The 19,694-nt window shown below is 40.2% G+C and overlaps 1 protein-coding gene across 2 annotated transcripts in view; it reads left to right on the top strand.

The window, feature by feature from the left end:
- Window positions 1–19,694, top strand: part of CA10 (carbonic anhydrase 10) — a 550,367-nt gene that overhangs the window by 75,656 nt on the left and 455,017 nt on the right. For both annotated transcript variants that reach the window (XM_033183553.1, XM_033183554.1), the window contains one exon: window positions 12,409–12,483. In XM_033183553.1, coding sequence (XP_033039444.1) covers window positions 12,409–12,483 — 75 coding nt within the window. The remainder of the gene's footprint in view (window positions 1–12,408; window positions 12,484–19,694) is intronic.

The following is a 19,694-nucleotide window of genomic DNA, read 5'->3' as shown; positions in this document are numbered from 1 at the left end:
GGCATTGGGCTGTCTCTGGGCTTTGTCCCAGCAAAGACCAATGTTTCCTGCATGAGTTCCCTGAATCGGTTGTTCTCCTGCTGCAAGGCTTATGTTCTGTTCCCCAAGTTTCTTCAGTGACTGTACTTTGACTCACAAATGGCATGAATGTCCTCAGAGGCTCCTGAAGTCTTTTTTCAGTCAGGCAGGGCTATCTTTTTTCTTCCACAAGTTGGCTCATACTTTAGAGGAGTTTTCTTGGTAACTAAAAATAGACTACCATTCAATCTAGCAATCACAGTATTGGGTATCTACTCTAAAAAAGAAATCATTACATCAAAAAGATAACTGCATTCATATGTTTATGGCAGTGCTGTTCACAATAGCAAAGATATGGAATCAACCTAAGTCTCTATCAATGGGTAAGTGGATAAAGAAAATGGGGTATATCCATACCATGGAATACTATTCAACCACAAAAAAGAATGCAATCATGTCTTTTGTGGCAACATGGATGGAACTGAAAACCATTAGCTTAAGTGAAATAAATCCGAAACAGAAAGTCAAATATCACGTATAAGTGAGAGCTATAAGCTATAATATGTGTACACATGGAGATAGTGGAATAATGGACCTTGGAGACTTAGAAGGGTGGGAGAGTGAGGGGGATGAGGGATGGGAAATTCCTTAAGGAGTACAGTGTACCCATTATGGTGAGGGTTATACTAAAAGCCTGGACTTCACCACTAAGCAATATATCTGTATTAAAAAAAAAAACTGCATTTGTACTTTTAAAATTTATACAAATATTTTTTTAAAAAGAGAAATAATTTGCCCAAAGTGACACAATTAGTAGTAAATTTGTGATTTAACCACAGGGTGCCACGTATTTTACATCATTTCACACTGCCTCCCAAAACAACAATTCTGCTTGATTCCTTTCTTTTCATTGCATTTAGCCTTGCTGAATTCAAGCTTAAGAGAGATACAAGAAGATTTTAGTCTCATTCAGAGATTTTAGCTGTGATAGAAAGTTTTATGTGACATGAGATTAATCCGACAATTGACTAACCCATTGATTTTAGGAATTACCAATAGTTTCTTTCCAATTGTAGTTTAAAAACGGATTTATTACATCAGTATGCTCCTAGCATTCTGAATACAGCACATACACGTTTTCCTTATGGCTGTGATTTATGGGAGGCTGCATGAACCTGGGCATGGACTTGAACTCTTTTGATCTGAAGTTTCATCCACCTGTTTAAAAATATAAATATACTCTACTACCAAAAGGAGCTACAATATTTACAGAGAATAAATCTGTACCTGATTCCAAACAGATAAATAATAGTAAAATTATAGAATAGATTTCTATGAAATGTCCATCTCATTAGCTCATGACAGAACAGATTCATCCATTAGATAGAGTAGTGATGCTTCTTAAGTTGCCTATTTGTCAGAAGTCAAAATTATATTTAAATGGTTAATGTTATTTTATTATGTATTTGTCCTGAAAGTACCCCCAGAATTTTCCTTTCAGAAATAATAATTTATACTTTTGTGGCAATGCAGATTGTTATAACATTTTTTACAAAGTAACTTGACATATATACTTCTGTCCCTTGACTCTGATTTTGGCTCACTGTGCTAAAGAAAGGTCTAAAAGAGGATGAGCAAGGGAAGCTTTGTACCTGAAAAGGTTAAGTGCAGTATTCAAACAAGTAGATAACCAATAGGGAAGGAATAATTGGTAAATTATGGCATATCTACTAAAAGAACTATTATCTGCACATTAAAAATAATGAAAAAACAAGATGTAATGTTTGGTGAAAGAAGCAAAAAAAAATGATAGCTATCCTCTTAAAGTTACAGAGATTAGAGGTAATCTTTTTGTACCTTTTCTTTTGTGTTCCACTATTATTGTTTGAGTTATACTCTTCTTTGAATTCTAAGGACCTTTTATCATTAAACTTATTCCAAGGAAATAATGGAGGGTAGTCATCAGAGTGAATATTTCTGTAAAACTTGTCAATAACATTTATAAATGGAGGTTCACATGTCATTCTCCCTTTCCTAGATTTATTAAGCAAATATTTGTTAAACACTGTGCCAGTGTACCCCTATGATATGTGTTGCATTATGGAAGACAAAGCACAACATTTTTACCCATGAGACAGTTTTAATTTAGTCAGGGAGAGAGGAGTAATAGCAAAATATACATTAAAAATACACAAAGAAAGTGTTGCAGCCATGAGGAGACTAAAGAGACATGGCAAGTAAATGTAACATGGGATACTGCACGAAGTCCTAGGGCAGAAAAAGGACATCAGGTGAAAAATGTAAGAAATCTGAATAAAGCGTGGACTTTAGTTAATAATAATGTATCAGTATTAGTTCACTAATTGTGACAGACATACCATATTCAGCATAGAATGTTAACAATCAGGGAGCCTGGGTATGAAGTGTATAATGAGAACTCTGTATTATCTTTGTAATTGTTCTATAGATATAAATTTCTATAAAATAAAGAGTGTATATATATAGAGAGAGAGAAAGAGAGAGAGAGGAGAGAGAAAGACAAAAAGATAGAGTGAGAGAGACAGAAACGGCGCTGGGCTGTTTTCTCTTCTTCTTAACTTTAGTGGCCTCTTCCTTTTAGTATCATTTTGCACTTTTATCCTCTATTCAACCTTAAAATATTGAATATCCTGGAGTCTATTCAGTGTCCCTTCTGGTTCCTTTCTTCACAGTTCTCACAGTCTTGGTGACCTCTCTTAGACTCATGGATTTAAATATTATGTATATGTTGAAGAGCTGTAAACATACATCTCATCTTGACTTCTTCTCAGAACTCATTTTATATGCAATGGCCTATTTGACATCTGTCTCCCCATAAATGCTTACTAGCTATCTCTAACAGAACTCTTTACTTTATGCTCCCAAACTACTCCTCCCTTAGTCTCCCTGGTCATCTCAGTAACTGTCAACATCAAGTCACTCAGACTAAAAAAGGGAGTTTTCCTTGGTGTGTGGTCTTCAACTTCCCTCATCCAGTTCATTACCAAGTCCTATCCATGCTTCACCTAAATCTTACGATGTTCTATTTTCACCAGCACTGCCCTAGTTGAAGCCCCCACCATCTTTCTCCTGGGCTGCTATCAACATTGTCCGTTCTCATTTTTAGCCTCTCTCTCTCCCGTATTTACTACTGTCACACCTATTGGCCACTTTTAGTTTTCTTAAAGAAGCCAAACTTATTTCTGCCAACTTTCAGTCTCTGAATCCACCTGAAATACTACCACTGTTGATTTTCATGAAGCCAGATTGTTTTCGTTATTTAAATCTCTGATTATGTGTCATAATTTCAGAGACCATCACTGTCACACAATCTAATATGTTCTTCCAGTCACTTTACTACCTCACCCTCTATGTTACAGAGTACTTTTCTCCAATTTTTCTTATATATTTGAATTCAGTTATTTTCTCTGTCTCCCTCCTGGAGAATGTATTAGATTTATGCAAATGTAATTGTGGTTTTACCATTACTTAACAGCAAAAACCACAATTACTTTTGCACCCACCTAATCACTTCATGGAAAACACGAACTTTGTACCTTCAATGCTTAGAACACTTACTGACAATCATAGGTACTCACTAAATGTTTCTTGAATTAATAAGAATGATAAATGAGAAATAGACACCGAAGTCCTGAAATTCAGGGAAGTAAGGGATTACAGTAGAGTTGGAATGATTAGTACACCTTTCTTGAAAGGAGTGGGAATTGGAGAGGCTTTGAGAATTAAGTAAGACCAGGTCAAGAAAAAGTAGACAAAGAGGGAATTTCAGGGGGGAAAAGTGCAGAGTGAAGGTGTGAAGAGAGTAATAAATGTGGTATACTTGGAGACAGCAGGAAGAATGACTCTTGTAAATATTATGAGAAATGATATTAAATGTGTGGTAAACCCATATTGCAGAAATTCTAGAATACTAGGCTGAGAATTAGCCATAATAGGGACTTTCCTCTTGTTGATTTTAAACTGTAGTTACCTTTGAGCTTCTCTCGCTCTCTTTTTTTTTGGGGGGGGGGGGGTGGTGGGGGTGGGGGAATGGAGTCTCGCTCTGTTGCCCAGGCTGGAGTGCAGTGGTGTGATCTCGGCTCACTGCAAGCTCTGCCTCCCGGGTTCAAGCCATTCTCCTGCCTCAGCCTCCCGAGTAGCTGGGACTACAGGCGCCCACCACCTCACCTGGCTAATGTTCTTGTATTTTTAGTAGAGACGGCGTTTCACCGTGTTAGCCAGGATGGTCTCAATCTCCTGACCTCATGATCCGCCCGCCTTGACCTCCCAAAGTGCTGAGATTAGCGGTGTGAGCCACCGCACCCAGCCTTGAGTTTCTTAACAGTAGTGTATCATGCTAAGCTTTTTAGGTGAAAGTAATACAGGCTACCCACCATCAATATTTTTTTCTTATCTCCCAACACAAGTGTAATTTTGTCAGCTTGCTTAGGTCTGGTCCAACCTGTAAGATGATTCTAGGTCATACCCATCTTCTCTGCTTGGAAATAGTCTCTTTGTCACCCATTAGCCAGTTCAATTCTCGATTCTGAGTGTCCTAAAGTTTTTATGGTAAGTGGGGGTGTCACATAGAGTGGAGAGATAGAAATGAGTTTCATCCTGTCTCAATAATTCAGGAAAAGCAAAGAATGACAGAGATGTAAATAGTTCCAGGTATGACACATTTTCCCCTTTGCTTTTAAATGAAACACATTGTGCTAAATAGAAGTGGGTTTGCTAAGAGGCTTTGATTTCCCTAGGCAGGGTGTCAGCTCCTGGTGCTCTTCCATCTGTCAAGCACGTGTGGGCCTGTCAACCAACTTGAAACCACTTTTGTCCACATTCCCACTGACCACAAATACAGGCGTCACACACACAAGTCTTTGGATATGACTAAAACCACCCAAGGATTGTGTGAGCTGGAGTGCAGGTTGGTATAATATACAACTTCACTACCACATTTATCAGGCATTCACCCAATATTTTTCTGGCACTTATTATGTACTAAACTTTTGCATAATAATGGAATTTTTTTTTTTTTTTTGAGACGGAGTCTCGCTCTGTCACCCAAGCTGGAGTGCAGTGGCGTGAACTCGGCTCACTGCAACCTCTGTCTCCCGGGTTGAAGCAATTCTCCTGACTCAACCTCCCACGTAACTGGGATTACAGGCATGGACTACCACACCCTGCTAATTTTTGTTTTTATTTTTGTTTTTGAGATGGAGTCTTGCTCTGTCACCCAGGCTGGAGTGCAGTGGCATAATCTCAGTTCACTGCAAGCCCCGCCTCCCGCGTTCACGCCATTCTCCTGCCTCAGCCTTCTGTGTAGCTGGAACTACAGGTGCCCGCCACCACGCCCAGCTAATTTTTTATATCTTTAATAGAGATGGGGTTTCACCGTGTTAGTCAGGATGGTCTTGATACCCTGACCTCGTGATCTGCCTACCTCAGCTTCCCAAAGTGCTGGGATTACAGGCGTGAGCCACCGTACCTGGCCAAATAATGGAATTTTAAAATAAAATATATTCTCTGACCTCAGGAAGGTTACGGTTAGGTGGAAAAGAATGATATGGAAACCGATAGTGTGGGGCACTATCTAAATGTTAGAATGTAGGACCACACATAATACAGAGAGTGCACAGAAGAAAAATACCTTCCGGGTGTTGTAAAAGTCAAGCAGTTGAGGAAGGGCATTATCCCCGTTAGTCCAGTGAGTGCCATGCAGCTCAATGGGGCTGTCATTTTTGGTTCTTCTGATGATCCACGCACTTCTCAATGTTCCTGCTTCCCACTTAGAACACAGAGTTGGCCATTCAGGGAAAGATAGTGATGTCATGGATATGCATCCAATGTTAGAAGTACTTTTTTACCTTCCAACTTGTGGTGTTTCCTGGTCAATAGAGTTGGTAACTTCCTCCTTGAATTACCTTCTCCAGTGGAGAAATGCAGTATCTGAGGGAAACAACTGTTCAGGGCTTCTACAATTACATTCAAATGAGGTAACCACAGCAGCGTATGTACCCTAACTGCCTCTCCTCTGTATCTGGCTCCATCTTTGCTAGTTGTAGACCACTTGGCACAGGTATAGCTTGGAAGCTCATTTTTTGCAATGTGTGTGCTTATGGTTTGGTACGTTTTGACTGATGGTGAAGTTTTATTAAGCAATGTCCCTTCCCTGACTGGATCCCTTTGTGAGGGCTCCTCTGTTCCCTGTTGCACCATTTCCTTCCCCACCTCAACTGTGCTGTCTCAGATGTTGCTTTTAAGTCTTGTTTCCCACCAGATCAAGAGACCACTGTAATTTCCAAATGGAGGTATTTTGCAGTTGTGTTTTCTCTGAAGCTAAGTTAGTTAAATTAGTTGACTTGGACCAGTAAGCTCTGTTAATGATAGGGATTTACTTACAGTCCAGATCGCATCATCTTTGGGAAGTTTTAGTCTGGATCCAAAGACTTGTTGGTGTGATGCCTGTATTTGTGGTCAGTGGGAATAGGAACATAATTTTTTTCAGTTGGTTGGCAGGCCCATACTTGCTTGAGAGAGTTTATGGACTTGTGGGGAGAATAAAAGGGGATTAAGATATTGTTCAGGTCTTTATTGACTGGTTTCAAAAATCCAACATGGGGTCAGGCACGGTGGCTCATGCCTGTAATCCCAGCACTTTGGGAGGCCGAGGTAGGAGGATCACGAGGTCAGGAGATCAAGACCATCCTGGCTAACATGGTGAAACTCCATCTCTACTAAAAATACAAAAAAATTAGCTGGGCGTGGTGGCAAGCGTCTGTGGTCCCAGCTACTTGGGAGGCTGAGGCAGGAGAATGGTGTGAACCAGGAGGCAGAGCTTGCAGTGAGCTGAGATCGCACCACTGCACTCCAGCCTGGGTGACAGAGCAAGACTCCGTCTCAAAAAAAAAAAAAAAACCAACATGGGTTGTGGGTCTTGTTATATAAGGCTCCACCAACTTTGGTGGTTTAGCCCAATGGAAATCAGGTGGAGAGAGGGAAATACTCAATTTTATGTAGATGCTGGTGACCAGTTTCAGATCTGGAAAAGATTTAGTATGACACATAGCTTCTACAGTACATATTGATTAGATACCAGGCACATGTACTTAGAAACTCATATATTTCAACATTCTGACTTTTTTGTAAAGTAGCTCACTTCTAAACATTTAAGTAAGAGAGAACTGGATAACAAAAATCTTTTAGATCCAAGACAGGACTGAGCAAACTGTGGCCTACAGATCAAATCCAGCTCTCTGTTTTTGTAAATAAAATTGTACTGGCACACAGCTACACCCCTGCATAGTGTATACGGCTGCTTTTGTGCTACAATGGCAAATTGAGTAGTTGGCACAGAAATAGTATTGGCTTCAAAGCATAAAATATGTATTATGTTGCCCTTTAGAGAAAAAATTTGCTGACCTCAGTTTTGAGATCACAGCCTCTTATAAGTGAGATCCCTTCTCTGTGCAAGAAGGGATCACCAGAAGCCTCTGTTCCATCCAGAAACTTGCAAAACACGTTGCTGTTTCTTCATCACCAAGGATGGCTTCTTCAGCTATCCCATTCATTCTGAAGTAGAATTATGTAAGATAATTCCGCTCATTTGTATAAGAAGCCATTGGAGCAATGAACGTTGTCTCTCAAAATCCTGAGATTCAGAGTTTCCTTTTGAAACTCATCAGTTCTCAAACTGCCACAGTGAAAAATAAACCGAGAATAAAATTGAAATAGATTTTTCCTTGCTATGTATATCTTTCCTCTGGCAGTGATGACAATTTTTATTTTCAACACAATTTTTTTAATTAGACACCTGGATTTTTCCCAGGGGCTGGTTGCACATTAAAAATTCTGATCCATACCTAGGCAAAGAGGAGCAGAGAATGCTGTAAAAGCTCAGGCGGCTCTCTTTCACCTGTTTGCTCTGAGGAATTCTCAATCAGCTCTTCACTCACTTCAAATCACATGTAAACAACAACAAGATGACTACCAAGGATCTGGTGGGAGGCGTTAAAATAGGAATCCTGTATTCCTCTAGGAGCTCCATCTATAATAAACTCCTTGTAGTACTGTGGCAGAACTTTAAATGAGGTACCTTTTTAAATGTGCCATCCTGTCTTTCTAAATTGCCAAACAGTATGAGGCTAGACTGAGCATCCAAGGGCATTTGAAAACATTACATAAAACACCTTTATTTTCTTCAACTCTAGTCTGCAGCCATATTTTGTAATTGACAGACATCAAATGGGCTCTTCTGGCTGACTGATTTTTGGAGGGTGAATTTGGTTCTTCACGAGGCACATCAAAGACAGCTAACAGGAGCTCTGCAGTTCTACTATTACAATAGGTGTTATTCAGATGGTCTGATTGTCTTATTACCTGCTAAAATATTACATAGTTCTACCTCTGAATGGATGGGTTAGCTGAAGAAGCAATGACTGGAGATGAAGAAAGAACAAAGTGTTTTGCAACTTTCTGGATGGAACAGAAGCTTTGGGTGATAATCTTGTCAGTTCCAATACTCCTAGTTACACAGGGGCTTCTTTCTTCTTCCTTCTAGATAGATGTTTCTTAAACTGATATTTCAGTTTGACTGATAGGTTGTTCTTATAGGGGAGTGTAGAAGATGTGCACATGTAAGAGAGATAAAAAGAGGGACTAGGAATGCATCTAAATATCTGAGAACCTAGTCATCGTACTCAGGTTTTATTAGAGTTAGCTTTCCCTTTTTTGCCATCTTGACAACACGCATCTATGCTTTCTCTTTTTTTCCTTACTGCTTTATCTCTTGTAGAAATGAAAGTTTCTTAATGATATGGTCAAATGGCAGGAAAGAGTAGAAAAAATATTTGAACATACAATGCGGTGGCAAATGTATTCGGTAAGACACTGCAATGCAGATATATGGGGAAAGATGTATCTTTTGTCTACTTAGACAAAGCGCTATCCTCTGATTAGTGTTCAACGTGTTTCATTTTATCTTCTTTTAGCACACATAAGTACTATAAATAGCACCTTTACGTCAGTGACTGTCAATAGGGATGTCACTGTTTCTGAGGGAATATTTTGGAAATAGGTGAGGGCACTTGAGATTGTTATAATGAAAGAGTGGCAATTAGCACCAACTAAAGGGGGACAGAGATGCTATGCTCTGCAACATATTAGATAGATAGAAACAATGATAAATTATCCCATGTCCCAACAGACATTCAAGTGAGTGGAAAAACTGTTTTATTTATTTGACCCTCCAGTGAAACTCCATTTTGCATATGCACACAAAGCATGTCTTACGAAGTTTTATTATACCTGGTTCTTTAGCAATGCAAAGACTTAAATCAAGAGAAGGTGGTACTTCATTGTGTTCTCATCTTTGCCAAGAGTTCACTATTTTGGAAAATCACGTACCATTGAGAGCAATGCCACTTGTGGATTCTGGAATCTCCAATAGAATACAAAGTTGTTATTTGTGTCTGTGTCAGTCAAGCATCCAACTTCTTCATTTTCTCTTCTAGTGCACCATGCTTGAGTATTTACGTATTGAAATATATAATATTTTGTTTTACATTATGTTCCTTGTATTCCCCCTTGTATTATAGTTAAAGCACTCTATTGATTATATTGATTGCTTTTCTTTTTGAAATTATGTATGTAAATTAGCACTCAACAAATTTTTTTAGTAAAGAGCCATGGAGGAAACATTTTAGGCTTTGTGGGCCGAATGGTCTCTGTCATAACTATTCCACTCTGCCATTGTAGTGAGAAAGCAACTCTAGAGAATATGTAAATAAATATGTGTGGCTATTTGGCAATAAAACATTATGGACACTGAAATTTGAATGTAATGTAATTTTAACATGTCAAAATATTTTTTTCAACTCATTTTTTTCCAACCATTTAAAAATGTAAATTCATTTTTGGCTCTTGGGCAGTACAGAAATCAGGCAGTGGGCCATATTTGGCTAGCAGGCACTAGTTTTCCAATCTCTGTTCTAGTGTACCATACTCAAGCATTTTCACGTTGAAATATATATTATTACAAATTTCTTGTATTTTTATTTATGTTATAGTTAAAGCACTACATTACATTTTTAAAGTGATGTGTAAATACTGTAAAAACTTTTGTAAAACAATTAGATAAAAAGCTTAACGTAAAACAAAAATTGAGTGCTAAGTGGATATTTATTTGGGGTAATGAAACACATGCAAGAGAATGCAGCTTCCCCAACGACTGTCTCGTAGAATAAAGAGAGAAGGCTGGATTTATGGTTTAAATTGTTTGATGACAGTCAGCAATCCTGATTGGATAAAACTTGGTGTGAGTTTTTATAGAACTCTGAAGTTTTTGCCTGTGATAAGGAAAACCAGTCCTGGCTTATCTCTGATGCAAAGCTGTTACGTGATGTTTACAGTTCAAACTTTCAAGATCTTAGAAATGTGCATTTTTCCCAGGCTTGAGACATTTTACATGTCTAGCAGAGCTAGGCTGAAGTTTAGTGAATTATCAGGGTTGGGGTTTGGTTTTGTTGTTCTTTTTTAGTAGGTTGTATTGTCTGTGAATTTTATTTAATTATACTCAAGGCGAGCATTACAAAGTGGTTGTTTCATTAGAGGGCCATTAGATATCTGATCTCACAGGTTTCCAAGCCTTTGGGATTCTCCCCTGGCTCCTGTGATGACTGTCTAATGAACTGGGGGAGAAGGAGCGTGAGTCAGGCAATACCAAGACTCAGAGGAAGAATCAGAGCCCTTTCTGAACTCTAGAGAAATGTTCTTTGTCTACCCACTTGGGGAATTTTGCAGCCATAGCCAAACCTTGATTTGGCTTCTTGACTTGGTCAGGTCTAAAGACCTCCTGGCTGACTTCAAATCTCCTTGTCTTTCCCTGGTGCTACAAATTCCCAGAGTCTCAATTGAATCTTCTGCCTGACTCCCTGGTTGGACAGAACATTTCCGGCTTCTGCTTTGAGGTCACTTCCTCCTTTGCCTGCTGTCCCAGAGCAGATGCACTGGCTTCCAACTCAGTTGACCTCGGGATCTTCCTCAAGGGTTATGGAAATGTCTGAACTCTATCCGCACCACAGAGGCAATAAGAATACCAGGAAATCCAGTGTAATTTGGTGTGTCCATGCCCGAGATTTGTGCTGGGCAAATTTAAAGGCGTTATTTTTTTTCCAGAATCTTAAATAAGCTCTTTGTCTCTCTTCTATTTGTTTTTAAAGTCCCCTAAGCCCACTGTCAGTTCCAGAAGGAGTGGGCTTCAGTTTCATTCATCCTATGTCAGAAAATCTCCTTCAACCACAAAGATACAAGCCTCAGGGCTCTTAATATCCTAGGAAGAAAAAGTATCTTTGCTATACTGTGAGAAGAGACTTGAAGCTAAACAATACAAGCTTATCTGGAAGCTAGAGACATCTAGTAAATCTTCTCTCTATACAAAGCCTTGCATTCAAACCCATTGTCTTAGACCCATTCTTTCTAACTCAGAATGATGAGTCTTTTCCCTAGAACTTTGAAGAGGAAGGCAGAGAAAAAAAAAAAAAAAAAAAAAAACCCACCAGAATTAAAAAAGGAAAGAAAAAAGTGAAGGTTTAACATTAACTCTATAGTAGCCAAATTACAAATATGATTGATTCACTTATTTTCTTCCAATGTGTCTAGGAATTGAAATATGAATGTGGTTTAATAAAGGGATAAGCAAATTTATGTAGCATGTATACTTTGGGGTTTGCATGCATGTGTAATGGCATTGCCCCAATTCACTTGTCAACTGTCATGATTTCAAGGGTTTCCCTGAGATCATGTCAGCATGACCGTACAGATCTCCACAATATTTTCCAATATCTTGAGCCCTCTGCCCTTGCGCCCTGTGATGTCAAAAACCTTCACCACAGTTATTTATATTCTTGTTTTCATTTTCCTGGGACTTAAGGAAAGCTGGCTGGATATACCTTTCAGCCTTCTACACTGGTTCCTTCAGCAAACTTCAATCTCTCCCAAAACAAGGGTTCCATGGACATACATGGATGGGATATGCCTCCTCTCCTCAATTTCAGCAGGGTGTGTGTGTGTGTGTGTGTGTGTGTGTATGGGGAAGATGATGAGGACAGGTAGCAGGGGACTTAAATACGTAATTACTATCTCTTTAACATCAGTTAAAATATCTGAGTACTTTAAATAAAAATTTTGTTTTATTTACCCGTCAATGATCTATTTGAAAAAAAGAAAAAAGGAAGGGAGAAAGAAGGTTCTGTTGTAGTATGACTTTGGGGTAGAAGAGGATTATTTTATGGTATCCACCCTTGTTGCTTGGACAGCTGGGACACAGTGCTTCTCTACTATCATCTTAGTCTCTCTTCTTTGCTTTTCCTTTAGCTCAACAGAATTCACCAAAAATCCATGAAGGCTGGTGGGCATACAAGGAGGTGGTCCAGGGAAGCTTTGTTCCAGGTAAGTACACATTAATTCTTACTTTTTAAATTGAATTAGAATGAAAGCTAGCATTATTTCCAGGATTTTACATTGCAAAAGGTGAGGCAATCTAATTTATGTGTGCAATGAATACTCCATCAAGACAAAGTTTGTTAAGTAATGGGCAATTAGAGTACTTTTTTTTTTTCCATCTGAGCCTGCAGTCTCAATGTCCTTCAATCTATAGGATGCCCTCAGGGGCAGGGGGATAGATGATTAAGGGCCGAAGCTCTGTCTGCTGACATTTGGTTAAGTGAGGAAGAGCCATTTCTTAACATTAATGAAACAGGAACTATGAAAAGACTAACCATGGCAATGGAGCTTGCTGGAACACATGCTGTCACTTTAGCAGCATCCATGGCCAGGACTTAGCACATCGGGCCAAGTATCAGCTAAAAATACCAGGCAAAGTGGATCCTGTCAGCATGGGGGCAGAGGACAGAAAGCTGAAGACAGATTAAAGCAAGGATTATATTATGACTTTAGTTCAGAAGCAAGGTGGAGGGTCCCTGTGTCTCCTCCCACTACTCTTACCCTCATTATGGTCCTCTTGCTTTTGCTGCTTTAGTAAAGAGAAAAAGCAAGCAAAAGGCAAGGATAGAAGGGAAGGCAGGTGACATATTTCAAAGTATTTTTAACTGCTCAGATGTGAGAATAAGAAATAAAGCTCTCAACAGGAGCCAGTGTGCAATCCCTACTCAGGCACTGAAAACAGAGGGCTGGAGATGTCAGTTGAGGTCTCTGTAGTTGGTGGCAAATAGAAAGACCAGTGTCCCAGGTCACCTCATTGATTCTTGGCTCCTATGTCTTCTTTTCCTGTCCTTCTGTAGAGTCTATTACACCAGCTGTGCAGAACTAAGAAAGTCACAAAACCCCTCTGGGCATCATTTTTCTCATTTGTATGATGGGGCAATTATTAGTACTTGTGAGGCTTTGCAGTAGAAGGAAAGCAGGCATGGTAAGGGAGAGTGGGTGACCCAGGAAAAAGCCAAATGGCTGCCAAATAGCTTCAGAAATGAACATTATTAACTTGATAAATTTACTATGGCACGTCTATTCTATGGCCCAGTGAACACAGAAACTGAACTTGATTAATTCATCTAGAAGTGACCAGGTTTCTTATGATAATGTTATAACAATTTCATTGGCACAAGCTATGTTCATGTGAAATAATATCGACAAATGGCATTCAAGTCTTACAACTGAGGACACCCCTTTTAAAGAAATAGAATGTTTATATACTTTCTCCTAGGAAATCTGTCATATTCAGAATATCTCAGAAGTTACATTTATAATTATATTCTTGTACCTTGTGAGTATGGAATTAGAGAAATAAAGGGTATTCTCTCCAGGTAATAAGAAGTCTTGCTAAATCAGTAGTCCCCTGAAGAGAACATCCTCTGTAGTGATTGACATGTCCATGAGTAGAACTGGGTGGTCACTGCAAAATGTTGTGTGTCTGCCTCATTTTTTTTTATGTTTTCCTCTCTGTTGTCACATTCTTTCTTTAATGTGTTCAGGGCCCTATTTTGAGTTGGTTGTTGCTTCTAAGACAACCACAGGAAATAATTTTTATTGTCCCCTTATGTGTTGATATAAAGGAACTTAACTTTTCCTTACTCTCAAATTTAATTGAGATACTATGTGTAAACCTTTCTACATGGGAAGCAGTGAGGTGTGCAAGTGTGATCATGGCCTCTGAAGTCAGACTGGACGGGACTTGAGTCTGCGTTCTGTGGTTTCTTGTTGGTAGAACTGTCAGCAAGTTACCTACCCATTCTCAGCCCCCTGGGTTCTTCATCTGTAAAGTGGAGATAAGAAATAAATCAGTTGTGTGAAGTTTGCTGAGGATTAAATTACAAAACGGAGGTAAAGTGCATATGGTAACGTCTGGTGCATGTTGAGTCAGTGTATGTCCATTGTTGTTGGTATCTGCTTGAGAAGAGGGAGACAATTACAAACTGGAAAGTGTAATAATGTGTGTAAGGGTTTCTCAAGATGCCTGAAACATGGGGGATGCTTGAATTTATAAGGTCAAGGGTTTCTACACAGTGGATAACTAAAAGATGACTTCCTCATCCTCCGAATGTAACAGTTCTAAAGCCTTTTGTCTTTCTGGTAGAGAAGATTGGTATCTGATGATTCCATGTTCTAAACTTTTGGGAACTCCAACTCTGTTGAAAAGGATAAGAGTCATGAGAATTTGTGAATTAAGTAACTGAACCTGGACTCTAACATCTGACTCCAGATGACCTACTTTATCTGAGTGGGTAGTTGTGGCAAACAATGGACCCCTTACCTCTTATTACTTGACTGTGAAGTTAAGGGTGTTCTTCAGTTTGTTACTGAGATTTTTTTCAGGTTATGGATGTGTGAAACAGGAGAGAACTTGATATGACTGAGCTAGTTTTATCATCCCATAAGTTCCTCACTAAAGTGTCTAGAAAGAATAGTCAGTTGGTATAACAGTTGTGAATCTGTGACTTCAACAAAGCTGTGGTAGATAAAAATATATGAGCTCTATAACAATGGTGAGTACAAGGTTAATTCAGCACACAAATGCCCTACTTTGGTCAGTTCAATAGCATTTATGGAGTACCTATCTTGTGCTGAGCACCAGGTTTGGGCGGTTAATAAACAGGTAACTGACACATGATTCTTACTCAAAGGTGAGCCTACAGTCTAAAGGGGAAGATAAGCCATAAATCCATGACTCAGGATAACAAGGGCTCCAATAGGGTTTATAAATGTAAAGGAGGCAACACAGTATTGGGATTCTGCCTGCCTAAGTGTTTAACAGATGTTGTTTACCTGCTCAAACCTATGCCTTCCTCTGGCCTCACCCACAACTAGAATCTGTCTTGCAGGCAGAGCCCTGACTATGCTTGCACATTCACCCTCTATACCGTTATACTTTCAGGGAAGGTGCCCCTTATCAGCCACAGAGGGTTACTCTTGGCTGAGATTTACACCAACCATGGTGATTCTGGTGTCTTCTTATTGGTTTAGACATTGTGATGGCTAATTTGATGTGTCCATTTGGCTGGGTATGGTACCCAGATATTTGACCAAACATGACTGGATGTTGTTGGGAAGGTACTTTTTAAGACCAGATTAACATTTGCATCAGTAGACTTTGAGTAAAGCAAATTATCTGTATAATATGTGTGGGCCTCATCCAATGAGTTGAAGGCCTTAAGAGAAAAAGACCAAGGTCCCTGAAGAAAAAGGGAAATCTACCTCCAGAAGCCTTAGGCCAGGAGTAGCAATATCAACATTTCCCTAGGCCTCCTGCCTATTGGCTTGCCCTGTATGCATCATCCTTGCCAGCCATCATGTGAGTCAATTCCTTAAAGTAAATAAATCTCTCACTGTCACCCCATTCTGTTGATTCTCTTTCTCAGGAGAACCCAGAGTAATACACTAATATAGACATGCACATGTGATACACAGTTCTATTCATGCCATGTAAGGAGAAGCCTTCTGAATAAACTTGGGTACAAAAGACACACTAAGATGGCAAAATGGAGAGTTGAGAAAAATCCATATCTTCTATGGCTCACTTAAGGGTTGAATTCACTATGGAACTGCCTCACCACTTATTGTGTTAAGTGATGTAACAAACTTCTTACTGCTTGAGCCACTTTGAGTCAGACTTTCTGTCACTTACAGCCTAAAGCAGTCTTCTAGGGCCAGGCATCTCACTACAAGGCTAAAGGAAGAAAAGAAGTTAGAACTGGGTCTTGGCAAGGTTCAGGAATACTCAAATTGGAGAAGGGTGGGAATGTGAGGAATATTTGACAGTATAGGCAAAGAGGGATTGTATTAGTTCATTTTCATACTGCTTTAAAGAACTGCCTGAGACGGGGTAACTTATAAAGGAAAGAAGTTTAATTGACTCACAGTTAAGCATGACTGGGAGGCCTCAGGAAACTTACAATTATGGCAGAAGGCAAAGGGGAAGCAAGATACCTTCTTTACAAGGTTGCAGGACGGAAAATTGTTGAACAAAGGCGGAAGAGCCCCTTACAAAACCATCAGACCTTGTGAGAACTCACTATCATAAGAACAGCATGGGGGAAACCACCCCAAGATCCAATTACCTTCACCTGGTCTCTCCTTTGAAATGTGGGGATTATGGGGATTATAATTCAAAATGAGATTTGGGTGGGGACACAAAGCCTAACCATACCATGCCACTTTGGGTCCCTCCCAATCCTCATGTTTCTGACATTTCAAAACGAATCTTGCCTTCCCAACTGTCCTGCAAAGTCTTAACTCATTTCAGCATTAACTCAAAAGTCCATAGTCCAAAGTCTCATCTGAGACAAGGCCAGCCCCTTCTGCCTATAAGCCTGTAAAATCAGAAGCAAATTAGTTACTTCCTGGATACAATTGGCATTGTATGGTACAGGCATTGGGTAAATATAGCCATTCCAAATGGGAGAAATTGGCCAAAACAAAGGGGCTATACAGACCTCATGCAAGTCCAAAATCCAGTGGGGCTGTCAAATCTTAAAGGTCCATAATGATCTCCTTTGACTCTGTGTATCACATCCAGGTCATGCTGATGCAAGAGGTGGGTAGTTCTGCCCCTGTGGCTTTGCCAGGTACAGTCTGCCTGCCAGCTGCTTTCACAGGCTGGCATTGAGTGTTCACAGCTTTTCCAGGTGCATGGTGCAAGCTGTTGGTGGATCTACCATTCTGGGGTCAGGAGGATCTTGGTCATCTTCTCACAGCTCCACTAGGCAGTGCCCCAGTGGGGACTCTGTGTTGGAGTTTGCACCCTGCATTTCCCTTCCACACTGCCCTAGCAGAGGTTCTCCATGAGGGCTCCCCACTGCAGCAAACTTCTGCCCAGATATTCAGGTATTTCCCTACATCATCCAAAATTTGGGCAGAGGTTCCCAAACTTCAGTTCTTGGCTTCTGTGCACCCACAGGCCCAACACAACATGTAAGCCACCAAGGCCTGGGGCTTGCACCCTTTGAAGCAACAGCATGAGCTATATGTTGGCCCCTTTTGGCCACAGCTGGAACACAGGGCACCAAGTCCAGAGACTGCACAAAGCAGCAAGGCCTTGGGCCCAGCCTAGGAAATTTTTTTTCTCCTAGGCCTCTGGGCATGTGATGGGAGGGCTGCTGTAAAGACCTTTAACATGCCCTGGAGACATTTTCCCCATTGTCTTGGCTATTAAAATTTGGCTCCTTATGCAAATTTCTGCAGCCAGCTTGAATTTCTCCTCAGAAAATTGGTTTTTCTTTTCTATCACATCATCAGGCTGCAAACTTTCCAAACTTTTATACTCTGCTTCCCTTTTAAACATAAGTTCAAATTCAAAACCATCTCTTTGTGAATGCATAAAATTGATTGCTTTTAAGAGTACCCAAGTTACATCCTGAATGGTTTGCTGCTTAGAAATTTCTTCTGCCAGATACCCTTAATCATCTCTCTTAAGTTCAAAGTTCCAAAGGTCTCTGGGGTGGAGCAAAATGCCACCAGTCTCTTTGCTAAAGCATAGCAAGAGTCACCTTTATACCAGTTTCCAACAAGTTTTTTATCTTCTTCTGTGTTAATCTGTTCTCATGCTGCTAATAAGGACATACCCAAGACTGGGTAATTTATACAGGAAAGAGGTTTAATTAACTCACAGTTCCACATGGCTGGGGAGGTCTCACAATCATGCTGGAAGGTGAAGGAGAAGCAAAGTCTTGTTTTACATGGCAGCAGGCAAAAGAGCTTGTGCAGGGGAACTCCCATTTATGAAACCATCAGATCTCATGAGACTCATTCACTACCACAAGAACAGCATGGGGGAAACCACACCCATGATTCAATTATCTCCACTGGCTCTGCCCTTGACGTGTGGAGATTATTACATTTCAAGGTGAGATTTGGGTGGGGACCCAGTCAAACTGTATCACCATCTGAGATCTGAGCCAAACCGTATCACCATCACTGAGATCTGAGCCTAACTGTATCACCACCTTAGCTGCTGTATGTCATCATCCATATTGCTATCAGCATTTTTTATCAAAGCCATTCAACAAGTCTCTAGGAAGTTCCCACATCTTCCTGTCTTCTTCGAAGCCCTCCAAACCATTCCAAGCTCTGCCTGTTACCCAGTTCCAAGTCACTTCCACATTTTTGGGTATCTTTATAGCAGCACCCCACTCTCTGTGATACCAATTTACTGTATTAGTCTGTTTTCATACTGCTATAAAGAACTGCCTGAGACTGGTTAATTTATAAAGATGAGAGGTTTAATTGACTCACAGTTCAGCATGGCTGGGGAGGCCTCATGAAACTTACAATCATGTTGGAAGAGGAAGCAAGGCACCTTCTTCACAGGGCTGCAGGAAGGAGAAGAGGCGAACAAAGGAACCACCACATATGGTGAAAACTCATTCAGTGTCAAGAGAACAGCATGGGAGTAACTGCCCACACGATTCAATTATGTCCCACCAGGTCCCTCCTACAACATATGGGGATTATGGGAACTACAGTTCAAGATGAGATTTGGGTGGGGGCACAGCCAAACCATATCAATGGGCAAAGGCCTGAAAGCTTGGAAGAGAATGTTCACTAGTGCAGGAAGAGCTCTGGTAATTAAGAGCAGCAGGGGCCTAATTATGGAGGGCCATACCAACTGGGAGTTTGGATTTTACCCGAAAGGAACTAGAAGTTTGGATTTTACCCTAAAGAATCAAAGGAGAGGTTGAACTCTTACAGAATCCAAAGTCAGAGAAGAGGGCCATATGAGCTAAGATAGGAGCAGTGAGGGGTCTGGGGAGGGTGCAGCTTCTAGGGTTAGGGACCTTGTCTCTTTCCACCCCCCCCATCCCTCCCGGATATACCTCAGGGCTTCCATGCACCAGGGGCTCAATGTTTGCCAAACAAACTTGGGTCAGAACAGACAGCAATCTTTGTTCCTTAAAGAAAAAGACAAAGGCTTGACTCTGGAGACAGTCAAGGGCTGTTCCTCAACCCTTAAATTGAGTTATAAAATAACAATAACAAATACATCAGTACAATCTTCAGTACATGCTATAAAGGGAAAGTACTCAAGGTTTTGAAAAATCTAGTAGAAATAGTCTGGAAATCAGGGAGAGCCTCCTTGTGTAATCTAGGAGAAGCTTAGCTAAGGAAGGACATTGCTAGTGCAGAGTGGTCTTAGACCAGCTGTTTAA

The sequence above is a fragment of the Trachypithecus francoisi genome, unplaced genomic scaffold, assembly GCF_009764315.1.
Source record: "Trachypithecus francoisi isolate TF-2019V2 unplaced genomic scaffold, Tfra_2.0 Lachesis_group20, whole genome shotgun sequence".
In the NCBI taxonomy this organism is placed as follows: domain Eukaryota; kingdom Metazoa; phylum Chordata; class Mammalia; order Primates; family Cercopithecidae; genus Trachypithecus; species Trachypithecus francoisi.
Note: the sequence above shows the minus strand (reverse complement) of the source record. Positions and strands in the feature narration are given on the sequence as shown.